The sequence below is a fragment of the Hordeum vulgare genome, chromosome 1H (assembly GCF_904849725.1).
Source record: "Hordeum vulgare subsp. vulgare chromosome 1H, MorexV3_pseudomolecules_assembly, whole genome shotgun sequence".
In the NCBI taxonomy this organism is placed as follows: domain Eukaryota; kingdom Viridiplantae; phylum Streptophyta; class Magnoliopsida; order Poales; family Poaceae; genus Hordeum; species Hordeum vulgare.
Window position 1 is genome coordinate 303,570,304 of NC_058518.1, and position 17,340 is coordinate 303,587,643.

Consider the following 17,340-nt stretch of genomic DNA (forward strand, 5'->3'; position numbering starts at 1 on the left):
GGGTTAGTTGCATCGGCTCAAGCTATCCCAATGGGGCTAATCTCCTTGAACTAAGGGTTTGGTAGGGAGTAATATAAGCACTAAAAATATTACGGCCATTAGGGTAAAGGAAAATAGAGTTGCAGTGCAAAGTGCTAAAATGGACGAGAATGAAAATAGGGATGATTTGCTCAAATTTTCCGAAAGACCGAGATGGGTTTTTGAATAAAAGTGATACATAGGTATCACATGACATATCCAAAAAAATTGTAGATTTTTTTAAAAAATATTTTAAAGGGTTGTAGTGCAATAGAAGTCATTTAAAGAATACAAAATCCATTTAAAAGGATTAAGCAAGGGAAGTTTAATTATAAAATATTATTCAATAAATTATTAAAATGAAAAGAAACCCTTTTAAATCAAACATCCAAGTCCCGCAATATTTTCCAAATGTTTCTGTTGGAGGGGAAATTTTTTAATATTTAAAGGAAAGGATGGTTCTGAAACCTACATAAAATCCAGAAAATAAAAATTAATATTCCTGGAAAAATAATTTAATTAATAAAAACATGGTAAAATTTTTGGGGCGTTACACCGTTTCCCTCGTGCAATCAATTTTGGCATTAACAATATTCAGGAAAGGTCTGCCAAATATAGTGGGACAAAAATTATCTTGTAATAAACCAAGGACTAAAAATTTGGTGGGGTATTTGATCTTACCACACACGACTTCAACATCTCTATCAATCCCAAGTGATGAAATAGTTTCTCTATTTGCAAGCTTAATAGTAGCTCAACATGTTCAATATGAGGTATAATTTCTTGATAAGGAGTAAATGGAATGACACTAACGCTAGCACCCATATCACATAAGCCATGATAACAATGATCTCCAATCTTAAGAGAAACAACTAGCATGACAACAAGAGTTCTGAGTTTATCTTTAGAATCTTGTTTAGCAATACGAGAAGCTTTATCATACAAATAAATAACATGCGCATCAACATTCTCAACTAATAGTTTAATAAATCCTTAATCATTGCAACTTTAGGTTTTACCTCTATTTGTTCATAGGGTCTATGTGGTTTGATATTAGTTTTATTAACCACGGTTGCAACTTTAGCATGTTCTCTAGTCGTAACATGAAAAGGTGGTTTCTAAATATAAGCAATACGCATAACTAGATCAACATTATAAATGATTGTTTCTTCTTAAGCTATAATAGGTTCCTTACTAGTTTCTTAAATAGGTGGGTGAAATTTAAACCACTTGTCCTTAGGAAGATCAACATGAGTAACAAATGATTCACAAAAAGTAGTTACTATCTCAGAATTGTTGTTGCATCAAGTAGAATAGCTAAGAATGTCTCCACATCATCATACTTGGGATCCTGTGGCAATGGAAAAATGACATAGTGAGGATCTGCATCATACAGTGCCTTGAAAAGAGAGTAAGCTATGGCCTCATGGTGAGGCAAGATGAACTATATTCCACCAAGGGAATTCTTGTGCATGCCACCTTACTTATTTGGAGTAGCTTTCACTTAACACCTTGAGTACATTTCGAGCATCGATTAGCATGCTCAATTTGAAAATTTGGTCAACGATGATGAGTTGTGCTTATAGCCAAATGTGTGTTAGCTCGCTTGAACAACTCTTACGATAAGGTAGTGACAAAGATTGTGAATCTTTCACAAACAATTGACATGGGCATGGTATGCAACTTTTCCATGAATATCTAAAAAGATGTGAGGGAAACACTTTATTATAACTACTTGTGATGTTGTAGCAGGGTGTTTGAGAGGAAATAAATGAGTATAGTTGATGAATTTATCCACCATTGCAATAAGGACAGAATAACCTAGTGATGTAGGAAGGCCCTAAGGAAGTACATTAACATATACTACAAAGATCCCTTATGAATGTTCAAGGGATGCAACAATCTAGGAAATCTTGCGATTTTCATGCTTCACAAGAGATGGCACATTGTCTCACAAAACCACCGACACCCCTTTTGAGTCTACTCTAATAAAATAGCTTATGCAGCCCCTTTAGAGTGCCCTAAATTCTATAACGATCCCTAGTAAGGTAGAATGAAAAACTTGAATTGGCTTCAGTTGTAGTATTGTACAACCCCAATCAACATTTGTTGTCATTCCTCTTAAGACCATGTACAAAAGAAAAAATCTTCATCAAAACATCGGGAGGTAATAGTTTTAGAACTTGCCAACTTGTAATACCATTAGCATATGAATTCGACACTTCTTGTAGGCACATAAACTTGCACCACATAAACTCCTTGAACAACCACTAGTTGAGCCACTTAGACAAGACATCATCAGCCTTGTTTTACTATCCTTTATTTTATTAAAATTAGCAATGGAGGCCAATTACTCTAGTCATTAATTTTTATGTAAGTCGGAAACAAGTGATGGCTCCTCTAAGTAACACAACCTTCTCACTAGATTTAGTAATAAACAATCCTCTCCCTAAACAAGATATCCACCTAAACACAACCATAATGATGGTTAGAAAACTATTCCAAAAATTAGCCAAACTGTAATTTTGGACACAAAGTGATCTTATGCAATTGAGCGTTGACTGCAGAACATTCAACATTGACTTAAAGAAACAAAGTTCAACAAACAAAGCATTGATTTTAAAAAGTCCATGCATTTGAAAAATGTCCATCAGATTGAAAAAAGTTTATGATTTTGGAAAAAATTACGAACCCGAGATAAGTTTGTGAAGTTGGAAAAAGTTAAGAAATTGAATAAAGTTTGCGAATTTGAAAAAAAATCATGAACCTGAAAAGAGTACATGAATTTTGAAAAAGTTAATGAATTGAAAACAGATTGTGAATTTGAAAACATTTGCGGATTTAAAAAGAATCATGAATTTGAAAAATTAAAAACCGAAAAAGACAAACGAAACCTAACCTAAAAAACCAAGGAAAACGGTCCCAGAAAAACTAGAGGAACTTTCTAGATGGTTCTAAAGACCTCTTAGGACAAAGAACAATGTGAAGTTATGGTGCGAACCGAAAAAGAAGACAGAAGGTAAATGGGCTATGTCCATGTGCGTTAGCTTTCAAAAACAAATCATACGAATTGCTGGAAAACCCTATTTGTCGCGCCCTCGCGCAAATTGCCGCCGTTTCGCACAGGAATGCGCACTAGCAAAGTGACTGGGCTGGCCTATCCATCTCTTTCATTCCCGTTTGGAACTTTTTTCTCTTGATTTTAGTTTTTTTCTGTTTCCTATTCCTTTTGTTCCGTTTTCATTTCCTTTTTTCCATTCCCAAGTTTATTCTCATTTTTCCAAAAAAAACTTTTAGAAATTTCAAATATTGTTTGGAATTCAGAAAGTAGTTTCCATTTTCACATTATGTGTATAATTTCTCAAAAATGTTTGCTAATTTTGAAAAATGTATGAAATTTCAAACCAAATTAAGTTTTCTGAATATTTTGTTTGAGATTTAGAGATAATGTTCAAACTTTTCAAATATGTTTGTTTTCAAAATTTCTACACTAATTTTTAAAATGTTCCCATTCTCAAAATTTGTCCCCAAATTCAAAAATTGTTCACTTTTTTGAAAACTTCTTCATGATTTTCTACTATTGTCTGAAATTTTAAAAAATGCTTCGTTTTTTAAGATTTATTCAAGAATGCAGAAAAAGCTCGTTTTCCAATATTTTTATTGATCATATAAAAATTGTTCACATTTTCAAAATTGTTCTATACTGTCAAGTGTTCTCATTTAAAAAAAAATGTTTCGAATTTAAAACTTTATCCTTAATTTCAAATTTTCTTCACCAATTAAAAAATGTTAAAGTTTGCAAAACATGTTCTGGATTTCAAAAAAAGTTCTCATTTCCAAAATTTGGTCAAATATTCTAAAAATGCTCACATATTGAAAATGTTCCTATTTTCTTCACCATTTTTTATCCCTTTGAAGCTCACATGTTGAAATTTTCTTCACCATTTTTTCAGAAAATGTTCCAATTTTGGTAATTGTTTCACAAATTCAACAGTAAATACGTTTTCAGAATTTGTACGCAAATTGAAAAAATATTCGGGAGAATTACATAAAAAAATTGTTTTGAAAAAAATCATAATTGCGGGGCGTTTTCCAAATTTTTTCTTATATTCCAAAAAAAAGTTAAATTATGAAAATGTTTGAATTTTATTTTTTCACAAATTCAAAATGCTCGTGGATTTAAAAAGATGATCCTATTTTCCAAGAAAAATCTCATTTTTCAAAAAGCAAATATTTGAACATAATTTCGGATTCCGTTTGAAATCTTTGGACATTTTCTCGAAAAGCAAGTATTTAAAATATTCGATTTTGAAAAATATGCCGTTTTCGGAAAGAAACTGAAAAACATAAAACCCAAATAAAGGGTAGCAAAAATAAGAAAAAAAGGTTCAGAGAACCTTCTAGAAGATTCTGAAAACCAGTAAAAACTAGACAGAAATTAGTCGGAGCGTTCCCAAATCTGAACGAGCAGATTTGGAAACCGGGCCGGCCCAGTGAAACGAGAGCGTCATACTCCCTACGTTCCAAAATAACTGTCTTGACTTTGTACTAGCGCTAATACAAAATTGTACTAAGCTTAAGATAGTTATTTTGGGACAGAGGGAGTATAAGATTCCCAGAATCGCTTGGTCTGACTCATTCTTGGTCGTTCTAATTTGATGGGCCATAATTTTGAGCGAGAGCAGCGGATATACATATTGGTTCCGTGGCAGCCAGGCTCGCAGTCGCGGGAGCCATTCTACGTGTTAGAAATAAATAACCCTGACGGTTATTAGGATTAATCCCTGCTTTCGAGCGGTTTCAAGTTTATAGCAACCGCCACATTGAATCATCGTGTCTTTTCGGACGTCGGTTCCCCTTGTATATATAGCATGAGAATCATCAATAAAGTATACACTTCGATTCATTTATCGTCGCTCTCGTTTCCACTCGATTACTTGTGTGCCTTTTATACACACGAAACCATGCATTTGTCATGATAATGCGGTTATAATTGATGCATCTACACGATGGTCACATGTGTGCCTTTTATACACACGAAACCATGCATTTGCCATGATAATGCGGGAAGTAATTAAGTTACAGACCCATTATCCAAAAAGTCGAATTAAAACAATTTGCATGGACAACGCTGCAGAATTCTCTTCACGCGCCTTCAATGACTATTGAATGGCCTTGGGGATTGAAGTTCAACACTTTGTTCCATACGTCCACGCTCATAATGGTTTGGCTGAATCTATGAATGATAGGACCAAACTCATCGTAAGACCTTTGTTGATGAAATGCACATTACCAACTTCACATTGGGGTCATACAGTTTTACACGTTTGTTAGAGCATATATCTCCATATGTGGTTTTGGTAATTGATGACAATTCCTATGGACTAATGGTTGCCTTAAGTTATATTTATAGGATTTGTCCATAGGCACTTCTTGAAGTCCATCTGTTGGGTTCAAGGAGTTTATATGATGACCAAGGTGGTATTCAAGGTATTATCCAAAGAATGGTCATAGAGACGCAAGGTTGATCAAGATCTCAAACAAAGAGTAAATCAAGATGATCAACACACAAAGCGTACAAGATGTACCGAGTGGGATCAAGTGATCCCATGGTATGGTAAGCATTGTCCATTACGTGTTTGTGTACTAACCCATGGTCTTCGTGAGAGTTCTATGTGGGGGTTAGGTGTGTTTCCATGGGCTTGCGTCAAAGGGAAGATCTCATACAACCCATGAAGTATGACGTCAAGTTGTGATCGTCATCAAGATTGCGATGTGCAAGTTCAAGTGGATCAGCACGAAGATATCATGCTTGAAGCTTGCTGTCCATTGTGGTGGCAATGGACTTGTGAAGATATGCTGAAGAGTGGCTCACCCATAGTGAGTATGGGGGAGCAATCAACTAGTCTTCATCAAGCCAAGGCAATCAAGAAAGATGGTCCATCTTGAGGAAGCCAAGATCATCATCATCTAGCTCAAGAGGACGAGGTGCAAGGTATAGGTTTGCCCTTGATAGGTTTTCTGGTTCGGATAGATTGTTGTACTATCAAGGGGGGCTCTCAAGTGAGTAGCTTGATCGTATCGTTCGTTGAGAGCTCAAACCATTTGCATCCTTGCATCATACTTCTTGGTTCTTGTTTGGTATTTCTCTTTGTGAGTTTTAGAGCTTATGGTCATCTTCGTGACAAGCTCGAGTTCATCGAAAACGGAGTCCATATGCATCTACTATGATGTTTTCGATGTTGGAGTTTTTGCCGGTTCTTCATTCATAGAGATCTCACATCTCTATATCATTGGCAATTTCATCGCTGTTTGGATAGCCCTTGTCGTCCTGAATCCAACAAGCTTGGGTTTGCTCGATTCGGAGCTCGTATGCGAAAGTTATGGTTGTTTCAGTGGCGAGCGGTAGTACCGCTGGACCTAGCGGTAGTACCGCTAGAGTTGGCGGTGGTACCGCTGGCCCTAGCGGTAGTATCGCTGGCTGGCGGTAGTACCGCCCCTGGTCAGCGGTAGTACTGCTCCAGGAGCTTAGTACCGCCTGCCTAGCGGTTGTTCGTGGACGGACCTTTTTGCGAAGACTTTCTTGGCGGTGGTAGTGCCGTTGCACTACCAGGGGCCCAGTGGTAGTACCGCTGGGGCCAGCGGTAGTACCGCTGGAGTGCCAGGGGTAGTACCGCTGCAGCCAGCGGTAGTACCGCTAGCTGGCAGTAGTACCGCTGGAGTGCGAGCGGTAGTACCGCTGCAGCCAGCGGTAGTACCGCTGGAGCTCGGGCAGAAAGTGGGGGTAACGGTGTGATTCCTTCCCCCACTATATAAAGGGGGTCTTCTTCCCCCTTGGTCTTATCCATCGGTTGAGCTCTTGTTCTACCTCCATTGTTGACATTCTTAGAGCTTGATTACTCTCAATCCCTCCAATGATTCTTGCTTGTTCTTGAGGGAAAAGAGAGAGGAGATCTAGATCCACATCTCCACCAATCACTTTCTCCTCTATGTGAGGGGAACCCCTTGGATCTTGATCTTGGAGTTCTTTGTGAGCTCCTTGTTCTTCCTCTCATATTTCTCCATAGCTTTTGTTGTTGTGGAGGGATTTGAGTGTGAGGGACTTGACCACTTCGTGTGTTCTTGCCATTGCATTAGTTGCATCGGTTTGAGTTCTCCACGGTGATACGTGGAAGTGAAGTTTGAGAAGCTTATTACCTTTGGTACTTAGTACCCTAGATATTGTTCTTCGCGGATGCTTTGGCGTCCTAGAAGCTTGGTGGTGTCTCGGAGCTCAATCATTGTGGTGTGAAGCTCCGGGCAAGCGTCGGGGTCTCCAATTAGGTTGTGGAGATTGCCCTGAGCAATTTGTACGGGTACCGGTAACCGCCCCCAAGGGTTGCCACGTGTACGTGTTCGGTGACCGCCCTCAAGGGTCCCTTAGTGGAATCACGGCATCTTGCATTGTGCGAGGGCGTGAGGAGATTACGGTGGCCTTAGTGGCATCTTGGGGAGCATTGTGCCTCCACACCGCTCTAACGGAGATTAGCATCCGCAAGGGTGTGAACTTCGGGATACATCATCGTCTCCCCGTGCCTCGGTTATCTCTTACCTGAACCCTTTACTTATGCACTTTACTTTGTGATAGACATATTGTTTATTGTAATATATCTTGCTATCACTTAGTTGTTTATCTTGCTTAGCATAAGTTGTTGGTGCACATAGGTGAGCCTAGTTGTTTGTAGGTTTTGTGCTTGACATATTAAACGTTAGTTTTATTCCGCATTTGTTCAAGCCTAAACCTTAATTATTTTAAAGCGCCTATTCACCCCCCCCCCTCTAGGCGACACCCACGTCCTTTCAACGTTGTTGACAGATTAACTGCATATCGCAGTACTTCCCCTCTGCAATTGATACGTGGAAATCCTCCTAGCATTTCCCATCTGCGTAAGTTCGGAAGCACTTTATGCGTACCGATCTCACCACCGCTATGTACATCAATGGGCCCACATACTAGGGATTTTTTTGGGGTACATATCTCCGTCGATCATAATGTACCTTTGAACCCCCGTACGGGGATGATTCATAGCCCAGTACGTTGATTGCTATATTGAAGGATGGATTATTTCCGGGCATTAGGGGGAGACTTCAAGTACCACATAGAATGCCAGGAAATCAATTGGGACTCGACATTCCTCCTCAGATCCATGTACTCAAGAAGCTGGACTATATGTTCGGAATTAACACATTTGCAACATATTGCAAATATCCTGCCATATTCATTTACTGATCTGAAATGTGTTACAAAATCCTTTAATCCGGCTAGAAATGCGCCTGAAATAGTGGAGGTACCAATAAAAACTACTCAACTCCTCTTTCCTAAATAAAGGGGGGTAGTTCGGCCTCTAACCAGGATCTAGCTTCCTACAAGCAACAAAGGCGATTGAGGAGGAATCCTCTAATTCGGTAAATGCAAGTTAACCTAGCGTTGACATACACCTTATCGGTAGTATACATCCAGTGGAAGGGAAACCTCCACAACCCAGCTTCAGCTTGCACACACTGGCTGGGACATCAGAACACCTAGACTCACGCGTATTGGGAAATCACGAAGAGTCATCAAGGGTGCTTGAGATTTCCTCTAACAATTGATACTGGAGAACCATATAACCAAAGCCTACAACCGTCGACAAAAAAAATTCTCTTGTATGATTGCCAACAACCTTCTTGATGAATTCAGATCCAAAGACTATGGCCATAGCAGAGTGTAAACCACTCACTCGGACTGAAACAATCGAAGGATGCAATCCAAGCTGAATTAGCCTCGCTCTTCCAAATGAATTCTCTATGCAATTCACTGTGTTTTCTTCCAGACACGGAACAAAAACAATAAGGTGGTAAGAAAGCAAGGCTCGTAGCATAAGGTCGGGTTTCCGCAGAGATCCGAGACCTACTCTCCAGACACGAGTGGAATCCTTCTTTCCGATACTTATATAATTGGCAGTATAAAGTTATCTATCTATGCAGTTGATAGATGCAGTGACTACATATTCATGTGGATCACTAGATTCAGATATGTATGGTTCCCGAAGGAATCTCAATCTGAATCGAAAAGCAAACGCAACATATATTGTGTAAAGTCAATAAGTCACAACATGATTTATTGTTGTCGGTAAATTTTGGTACAACCAACGTAGTGAGTTCCTTATATACAAGGGCTACTCCTACGATGATGATTACCAATGTGTGTTTGTCATACACAAGGATTACTCCTAAAATGATGAAGCACATGATCATATACAAGACGGAATTTGAGATGAAGGTTTTGGATAAAACCAAATAGTTCTTGAGACTAGATCTCGAACTCTTTCACTCAAGTATTATGGTAGACCAAGTTGGCTATTTCAGAATATATTGGATAAACTTAATATGGACATGTCATATCCATCCCCCATGCCGATTGTTCGATCTCTACACGTAGAGAAAGATTTACTCAAACCACGGGAAGATGTAGAATTGATGTTGGGACATATAGTTCCATATCCCAGTGCCCTTGGACCCACTAACACAACTGGTTGGGATCAAGAATATCTCTCGATATCTCCAAGGCACTAAAATCTTGACCTGTTCTGTAATTTTGGAGAAATCCGAACTCCAATATCATCAATATACTGATAGTGGCTACTTCTCCGATCCCTACAATGTGTACCCTATATGGTCGAATTGTCATTTCATTGACGCCTTCCAAATAGACTCTGGTGGCTAAGCCTACCAATCATTCTGAGATATGATGCTACATATTAACACATATGGCTTCACGGAATGATAAACCACATACATTAGTCATGTGGCATTGGTTCTCTTGAATCATAAACCATTATCTACACAGATAATGTTGCTTGTGTTGCATGGATGCAGACATGATACATCAATAGCAATATCACCAAGCATATTGGCTCTCAATTGTTTTATCCCTATGAACTCTAGAAGGGTCGGGGAATAAACATCTTGCAAGTCCAAATCATGCAAAAAACCTTACTAGTTTGTTTATGAAGTCTCTACCATCTTCAACATTCCTGAAATTGGTATTCGACGGCTTCGAGATATGCAAGAGTCAGGGGGAGTATCTTCCTGTACTATTCATGTTCAAAGCATCATATTATACTCTTTTTTCCTTTATGAGTTTGCTATCCAGGTTTTCATCAAGGTTTTTAATGAGGTAATATCAACATAAGTCTATATGTCATACTATCCGTTTTCCCCACCGGGGCTTTTAGGAAAGTATACACGACATATTTACTGACCTCTATATTCTATGGATTTATTTCATATCGAGTTAACAGAGGCAATAATCATTATATGTTGGATCATTTTCTCCTTATTTTCCCATCGGGTTTGAAGGAGTTTTACCAGCATATCCTACACTACTCCTCACATTTTTCCCACGGGATTTTTGGAGGAGACTTAATCAAGATGATGAACTCTTATGCAGCCAAGCGGTGATTAGGGGGAGTGTTAGAAATAAATAACCCTGGCGGTTATTAGGATTAATCCCCGCTTCCGAGCGGTTCCAAGTTTGTAGCAACCGTCACATTGAACCATCGCGTCCTTTCGAACATCGGTTCCTCCTTGTATATATAGCATGAGAATCATCAATAAAGTATACACTTCGATTCATTTATCGTCGCTCTCGTTTCCACTCGATTACTTGTAATACTACCGGCCACCGGCAGTGGAGTCTCGTCGAGGGGCACCTCGTTGAACTTGCTCCGCGCCGCCCTCGCTAGGCCTGTTATCTCTTGGCACCGCCCTCGTCAGGCCCGGGTATGCTCCCCCTCGCCAGGCTTTGGTTGGCCGAGCCCAAGAATTTCATTTCAGAGAGAAACCACATTGTAGAACACGGGAATGCTATGAAACCAAATTTTATTGCTGCAACTTCCGTTACAACTTGCAAACTTCAGAAACACATTTCACGGCACTTTACATACAGCTACAGCTTATTTCTAACCTCATGTGACCGAATCGCATTTCTCAATTCATCTCAGCTCGGCTCTATCGATCCCCTTCCTTGCAAACCCCTTCCCCTGAATCTACAGTTACTTTGGCGTCAGGATGTACATCTTGCAGTCATGAGGCCCCACTGATGCGGATAGTTGCCCCTGAGCGGAGAACGACGAGTGCTGCGCAACAAGACGGAAGTTGTTGTGATGATCAAAACCCTGGAATGCGTAGTGGCTTGTTAAGAAGGAGCACGGAGCTCTGAAGAAAGCAAGCTTACCGCCCATAGATCGCGAGCGGTCACGGACGCGGATGCCGGAAGCCCGACGTTTGACCAGTGTGCGGTGATGGTTGCCTGGTACCCCTGCCTGTTCCATAGAACGACCGCCTTTCTGTTGCCGCTGAGCGGTCCGGCCCAGACCTACAAAATTATCTCTCCAGCTTCAGTTTCGAAAATCTCACCATGGAAGTCGCTGCTAAGAGATTTGAGTTGAGCAATACCTCCAAACCGCCATCGGATTGCACCTTCTTTCCCTGGACACCTAGGCGATCTGTTCAGGCAATTGTAGCATGAGTACAATGGAAATCCCATATGAGGAAGGTGTATCATAGGCAAACAAGCGGAAGAGATATCTTGCCTTGGTTGACAGCGATGACCTCCTGATTGCTGATTATGGTCTTTGTCTGCGGGGTCATCGATCGCACATCGCACCCGATCAGAAGAGGAGCCTACACAACATGAACCAGGATTGCAGTGAGGAAATGCAGAAAAAAATGAGAACTGAAGCAACATTATTAAATGCACATGGGACATAATGGGTACCTTGGCAAGTGCCCAGATGCTGAAGTGTGAGCGGTACTCAGCTTCGGACATCCCACCATTTCCAACTTCAAGCATATCAGGATCTAAGATCGGAGCAGAACATCCTCTATCGATCAGTTCGAAGCTAACAAATCGTTAGGCAATCAGCTATACTGGGACAGATTCCTCTGAAATTCTTACCATTCCATCCACCAGGTCCAGCGTAGGAGGCCCATCTGTCGTTCTGGTCCGCACGGGATGTCATGCTGAAGTAACAAGGTAACTATAATCAGTCCTGCTAATTCTAGTAGCTACTTGACCAAAATTCCACAGTAGATGAAATGAGCAGCACCTGCCCCAGTTGTCAGCAATGTCGCCAGTTGTCCTCCAGCTATTACCACCCATGCCACGTGCCCATGTAGCAGGGTTTTCATTTCCCCTGAACAGCAAAAGCACACAAGAGTGAATCAGCAATGCTTGATGTTTCTCCTCTCCAGCCTAAAATGCTGTGACGTGCAGACTCACCATTCACAGAGTGAGAAGAAGATGTTCTGCCCGTATTTCCTCATGGCGTTGCTCATCCTAGTGTATCTGCATCAACCATGGCAATTTACTTTGCAATCTAGTAACACATAAGACCCAGTGCACTTAAAATGCCGCAGTTTGAGGTATTGTTCTCCCTACCTTTCGTTGACACTCCTGCCAGCATCATTGCAGTTGTCGTACTTCAGATAATCAATTCCCTGGAACGTAAGAGTTACAAGAACATCAGAATTTATGGTGTCAGTTTTGGTTCGGCACGAGCCGTCGGGTAAATAATTATGAGGGGTGCATGTGATTCAGTAAACAGAATATAGATTCCATACCCAAGATGCGAAAGTCTTCACGTCTTGCTCTTCGTGATCGAGCGATCCTGGCATTTTGTTACTGCATGTTTGTGTCCTGCAATACATGGTGACAGTTAGTTTCAGTTCATTGTCGGTTTATCATATATACAAATTCTAGTTTTCTTGTGCGAGTGAAGATTTTAGTTGCTGCAGTATACGAAGAAATTAGTGTTATTTTTGTGATGAAATTGGATAGCTAGCATACCCAGCATCACTGTAGATCCCCAGCTTCAACCCTTTCCCGTGCACATAATCTGCAAGCGCCTTGATGCCAGAGGGGAATGTTCTTTTATTTGGAACCATGTTACCCTGAGAAATTGTGATACAACATTATCAATACTGACAGCAGTGATTCTATAAATGGTGTCCATATGCATTATTTTCTGCTTCTAAAGCTTCTAATGTTATCTTGAAAATAATTCATACTACAGTTGTCTGAACAGATAGGGATGGTTAGCTGAATTTCATACTAGAGTTGTCTCTTCCACTTAATTTCTTGAATTGTGTAAGAACATAATTCTGCAGTTGCAATATACTGAAAATGATAGAGATGGTTAGCAATGCTCAAGTGTATCTCCTTACCTGGTAATCCCTGTTTAATTCTGCCCAGCAATCATCTGAAACAAGAGACAGGTAACACATTTGAGTAAAACATATATACTGTTAAAAATATGCTAGCAGTTGTGTCCAACATGTCATGAGAAACATGGTCCAGAGAGCAATTTTACCGATGTTAACATATTTATAGCCCAATTTCGCCAGACCGGTGTTGATCAATGCATCAGCTGAAGGAAAGGAAAACATTGGCGCAGTTATTACAATAGTATAATTTTACGCCATACATCAAACTCATGACATTATCGTTGCAGTAAATAAAGACAAGAAGATCATCACAGGGTGTTGGCGTTGGTCCAGCGCCAACAACCCAACTCTAGTGAGTCAGTGGTTCTAGCACTAACCAACCATAGTTATGCGTCGATAGGTGGTCAGTACAAATTGTACTATAGGAGTAGGAGCAGGTGCATGCCTCCTCTCATTAGAACTTCAAAAAATATTAACTTGTCTGACCCAACTTGTTAGCTCAGAAGTCCCTATCATGATATGTGCATCTGTGGATAGATTGCAGAGACGCCCTTGCGGTTTGTGAAACTAGGGTCAATTCATTTGCTTATCCATCGGACCACAAAGACCGGAAAATCTGATCCGCCGTCCACATGCCGGCCTTTTGTGATTGATCGGCCGGTTGGCCTTGAATGTGGATATGGGTCCTCATCACTCCTCATGAACGTAATTCCGATCAGAATTCTGCACAAGGGTCTTACACCAGAGAAATAAAGAAGTCTGTAGCACATGTGGCAACATGTGAAGGTGTTCCTCTTGCCTTGGTGGGTATAGCTTGTGTAGCGAAACATGCTTCATGCTTGGAATCTTTACCATTCTCAAGTGCTAGATTGGACTGGGCCGATTAGGCTATAAGAAAGCATATATAAAGTACTAACCCGTGGCTCCCTTAGCCTGTTTTTCTTATGCAGATTTCCGGGACAAAGGGCGAAAGGCGCCTCCGAATCATTGAAAAGGAGAAAAGGCGTCCGTGGATGGATGGATTGGTTCCCAGATCAGATCTGATCTGGCTGCTGCTGCTGCTAAAGGAATAAAGGTTGGGTAGAGATTTTGGAGGAGAGAATATGGCGATGTGCAGCGGCTGTCGCATTGCTTGTATGGCCCGTGCAACTTGCTGCTTGCAAGCTGTAACTGGCAACAACTAACAACAAGGAGCAAAGAAAGCGCCGTACTGCTAGGCTGTGCCGGCCGATCCACAGGGGGAACAACGCCCAGGGCCGGCGCCGGCGCCGACGCCGACGCCGACGAGTGGACACAAAAATCTCTCGGCTGTTTATATCGGTGCACCGACGACGCACCGCACAACAACGGCCGATGTGCCGGCGACCAGACAAAAGGAATCTACTCTGTTGGCGAGAGATTAATTGGGCGTGCCGGCCTTTTCCATGGACCCGATAATTGTCCCCGGGTCAGCATCACCCAAGCAATGGCTTCACGAATTTTTGCTAACCTACTAGTAGTACTATACTGTTACAGAGCAGCGTCCGGCGTGATACTGATAACAACGACATGTCCGAAAAGCACAGCAAGATTATCCGGTGATTGGACCGAATGTGCATCGAACAAGTGGAAGGGGTTGATATATACAGGCAGGTCATAAGATTTGAGACTTGAAACAGGGGCTGGATTTAAGAGAGTGTCCCGTACCTGTCTCCCTGATGACCCGCTCGTTGATGTCGCAGTAGAAGTGGTTCCAGCTGTTCCACCTAACACAAAGAAATGTTTCATCGTCAGTCGGGTCGGGATTAGATTTAATCGGGTTAAAATTAGAGGAGAAAACGGTGAACCATGACGATTAAAAGAAAGCTCGTCTTTAGAAAAATGGGGACTCGTGACGAGGCTCGTCGGAAGAAAAATCCCGACCCATGACATGTTTACTTCTAGACACCGTATTTTTTTTTACTGTGTGGAGATTGAGCAACCGACACAGAGAGAAAAATACAGTATCAATGGCTAGTCGCCGGACCGGATACGTCATGATGAGCCATCAGCAGCACCAGGACGGCAGTACCGTACGGTTCAGGTTGCGCGGTTAAAATACTCGTATATGTGCATGCAGCGCGAGGGCAGAGGCCAAGGGACAGGCACAAAGGCCAACAGAGAAAAAGGAAAAAAGAAAGCATAGATAAAGGGATAGGTCGTCAAATCTTTTCCCTGTTCCTTGGGCGTGCTTTGCTCGCAGGCAGGCCCCCCTCGGTTGTTCCGCAGTTTTTATTTTCTTTCAATTATATATATAGATGAAGACCACTGTAGATTTTGCATTGCTGATACTAAATATAGATGAAGTCACTGATGTAGGAGCATATAGTAGTAGGAGTAGCAAATACTGCTAGATCCATGTGTTAAAAACAAATGCATGGTTCCATGCGAAATCTGGAGTACACGTACACACATGATCGTTCCAATATAAATGCTGGCCAAAAAAAATACGAGTATATCTTTAGATCTACGACTGGACGAGGGGAGCAGAAAAATGCACGCGTGCTGACGTCCAAGCATTCATCTTACTTACTCCCCTCGTGGCTCAATCCCTCATCTCATCGCCAAATCTCCCATCAAATCCACCCAAAATAAAAATAGGAAAACTGTATCTGTAGGCTGTGGCGACGAAGCGGGGCATAATAAATCGAGATTGGAAATATCGCGTGCGCGAATGGAAGAGAAGCGGCCAAAGCCCAAAGGGGCTTTAAACAAAAGCGTCCAAACCCGATGATGAAATCGGAGGGAGCCACCCGCGCCTTTCGCTGCCGCCGCACGCGAGACGCGCATGAACGTCCCTTTCATCGCACGAAAGCCACCATTATCACCACGCACGCACCACGGCAGATTATCTACCACCACGAGCTCTACCCCCTACTCCAGAGCGATGATAGTACTACGTAGGAGTAGTATATTTTCATGTTAATAATGAATTGTTATTTTCTGCTTTGTTCGTGCGGGTTGTTGGGCGGTAGCGTAGCGCGAGGGGCGGAGGATACGAATCGAATGCATGCCATAGCGGGCGAAAAAACGAAGAGGAAAAGACAGGAGCAGGGGGTTGGAAGGTGGCAGCGCGAGCGAGAGTACCCACCCCATCTGCGGCGTCCTGCCGAGGCCGTTCTCGAGCGCCTCCCGCCGCGCGCCCAGCGTCGCGTTGCCGGCCGCGTCCACGGGCACCCTGGCTCCCTCCGCCGGCGCCGAAGCCGCCGCGACGAGCAGCGCGAGAAGCAGCGAGGCGCGCGCCATGGCCCCCGGTGCCGAGCGAGCGGAGGAGCAGAGGAGGGAGGAGGTGGGGTGGGTGGGGGCGGGGCGGTACTGGTGGCGCCGGTGAGTGACTGCTGAGGACGCGTCTGACGGGGCCGCCTTTATATAGGGCCGCGCGCGGGGGACTGCGGGGCCGCGGGGTTCAAAATATTAAAGGCGAGATATTAATATTAAGGAGTAGTACTAATTTTATTTGGATATTTTTGGGTTCTGTGTGTATGCACCCCTGTGGCTTGACTTGAGTCGCCCGGTTTGCCTCGGTTGGGTCCGCCAATGACCGGCAGAGTACGTGTTCGGTGCAGTGCTCCGTGGGATCCAGCCGTGGTTGGGATGCCGGTGGTGGCCCGCTGTCAGCGAGACGGGACGTTGTGTGTGCTATGTACATGAAGGAAATGATCAACCAAATGATTTCTCACAACCTTTTTTTGACAGCAAAATGATTTCTAAAAACCTTACAAAACATAATGACCCCTAAAAGAAAGGAAATTCTTTCCTGCGCATAATTTAAAGGGAACGCTACGCGATCCGTCGAATGATTTTTAAAAATTATCTGTCATCTAGCTAGCCGTCGGATGTCGATATAAGGCCCCGCATCCCCGACGCATGGTCAGTAGTTATTTCCTGAAACGACGCTCGAGTTACGGAAACTTTTGCTTTGTTGCAAGAAATAAACTTTGGATCCGTTAATTCCTAAAACAACGGTCGAGTTTTAGAAACAATTTGCTTGTTGCATATTTTTTTTTCTTCGTCTTTCTGTAACATAGGTATTTTTATGGAATATTTTTTTTGCAA

The 17,340-nt window shown here is 42.1% G+C and overlaps 1 protein-coding gene across 1 annotated transcript; it reads right to left on the bottom strand.

Moving 5' to 3' along the window:
* Positions 1-10,903: 10,903 nt before the first annotated feature.
* Positions 10,904-16,619, bottom strand: LOC123432356 (alpha-galactosidase-like). The gene is made up of 15 exons (XM_045115386.1): positions 16,376-16,619; positions 14,953-15,011; positions 13,413-13,469; positions 13,267-13,301; positions 12,890-12,993; positions 12,664-12,739; positions 12,482-12,540; positions 12,323-12,388; positions 12,150-12,236; positions 11,999-12,063; positions 11,819-11,901; positions 11,634-11,724; positions 11,497-11,546; positions 11,276-11,416; positions 10,904-11,177 (listed from the first exon to the last, which is right to left on the bottom strand). The coding sequence occupies exons 1-15, from the start codon at positions 16,528-16,530 to the stop codon at positions 11,094-11,096; spliced, it is 1,212 nt and encodes a 403-aa protein (XP_044971321.1). The 5' UTR covers positions 16,531-16,619; the 3' UTR covers positions 10,904-11,093.
* Between the last annotated feature and the right edge of the window lie 721 nt (positions 16,620-17,340).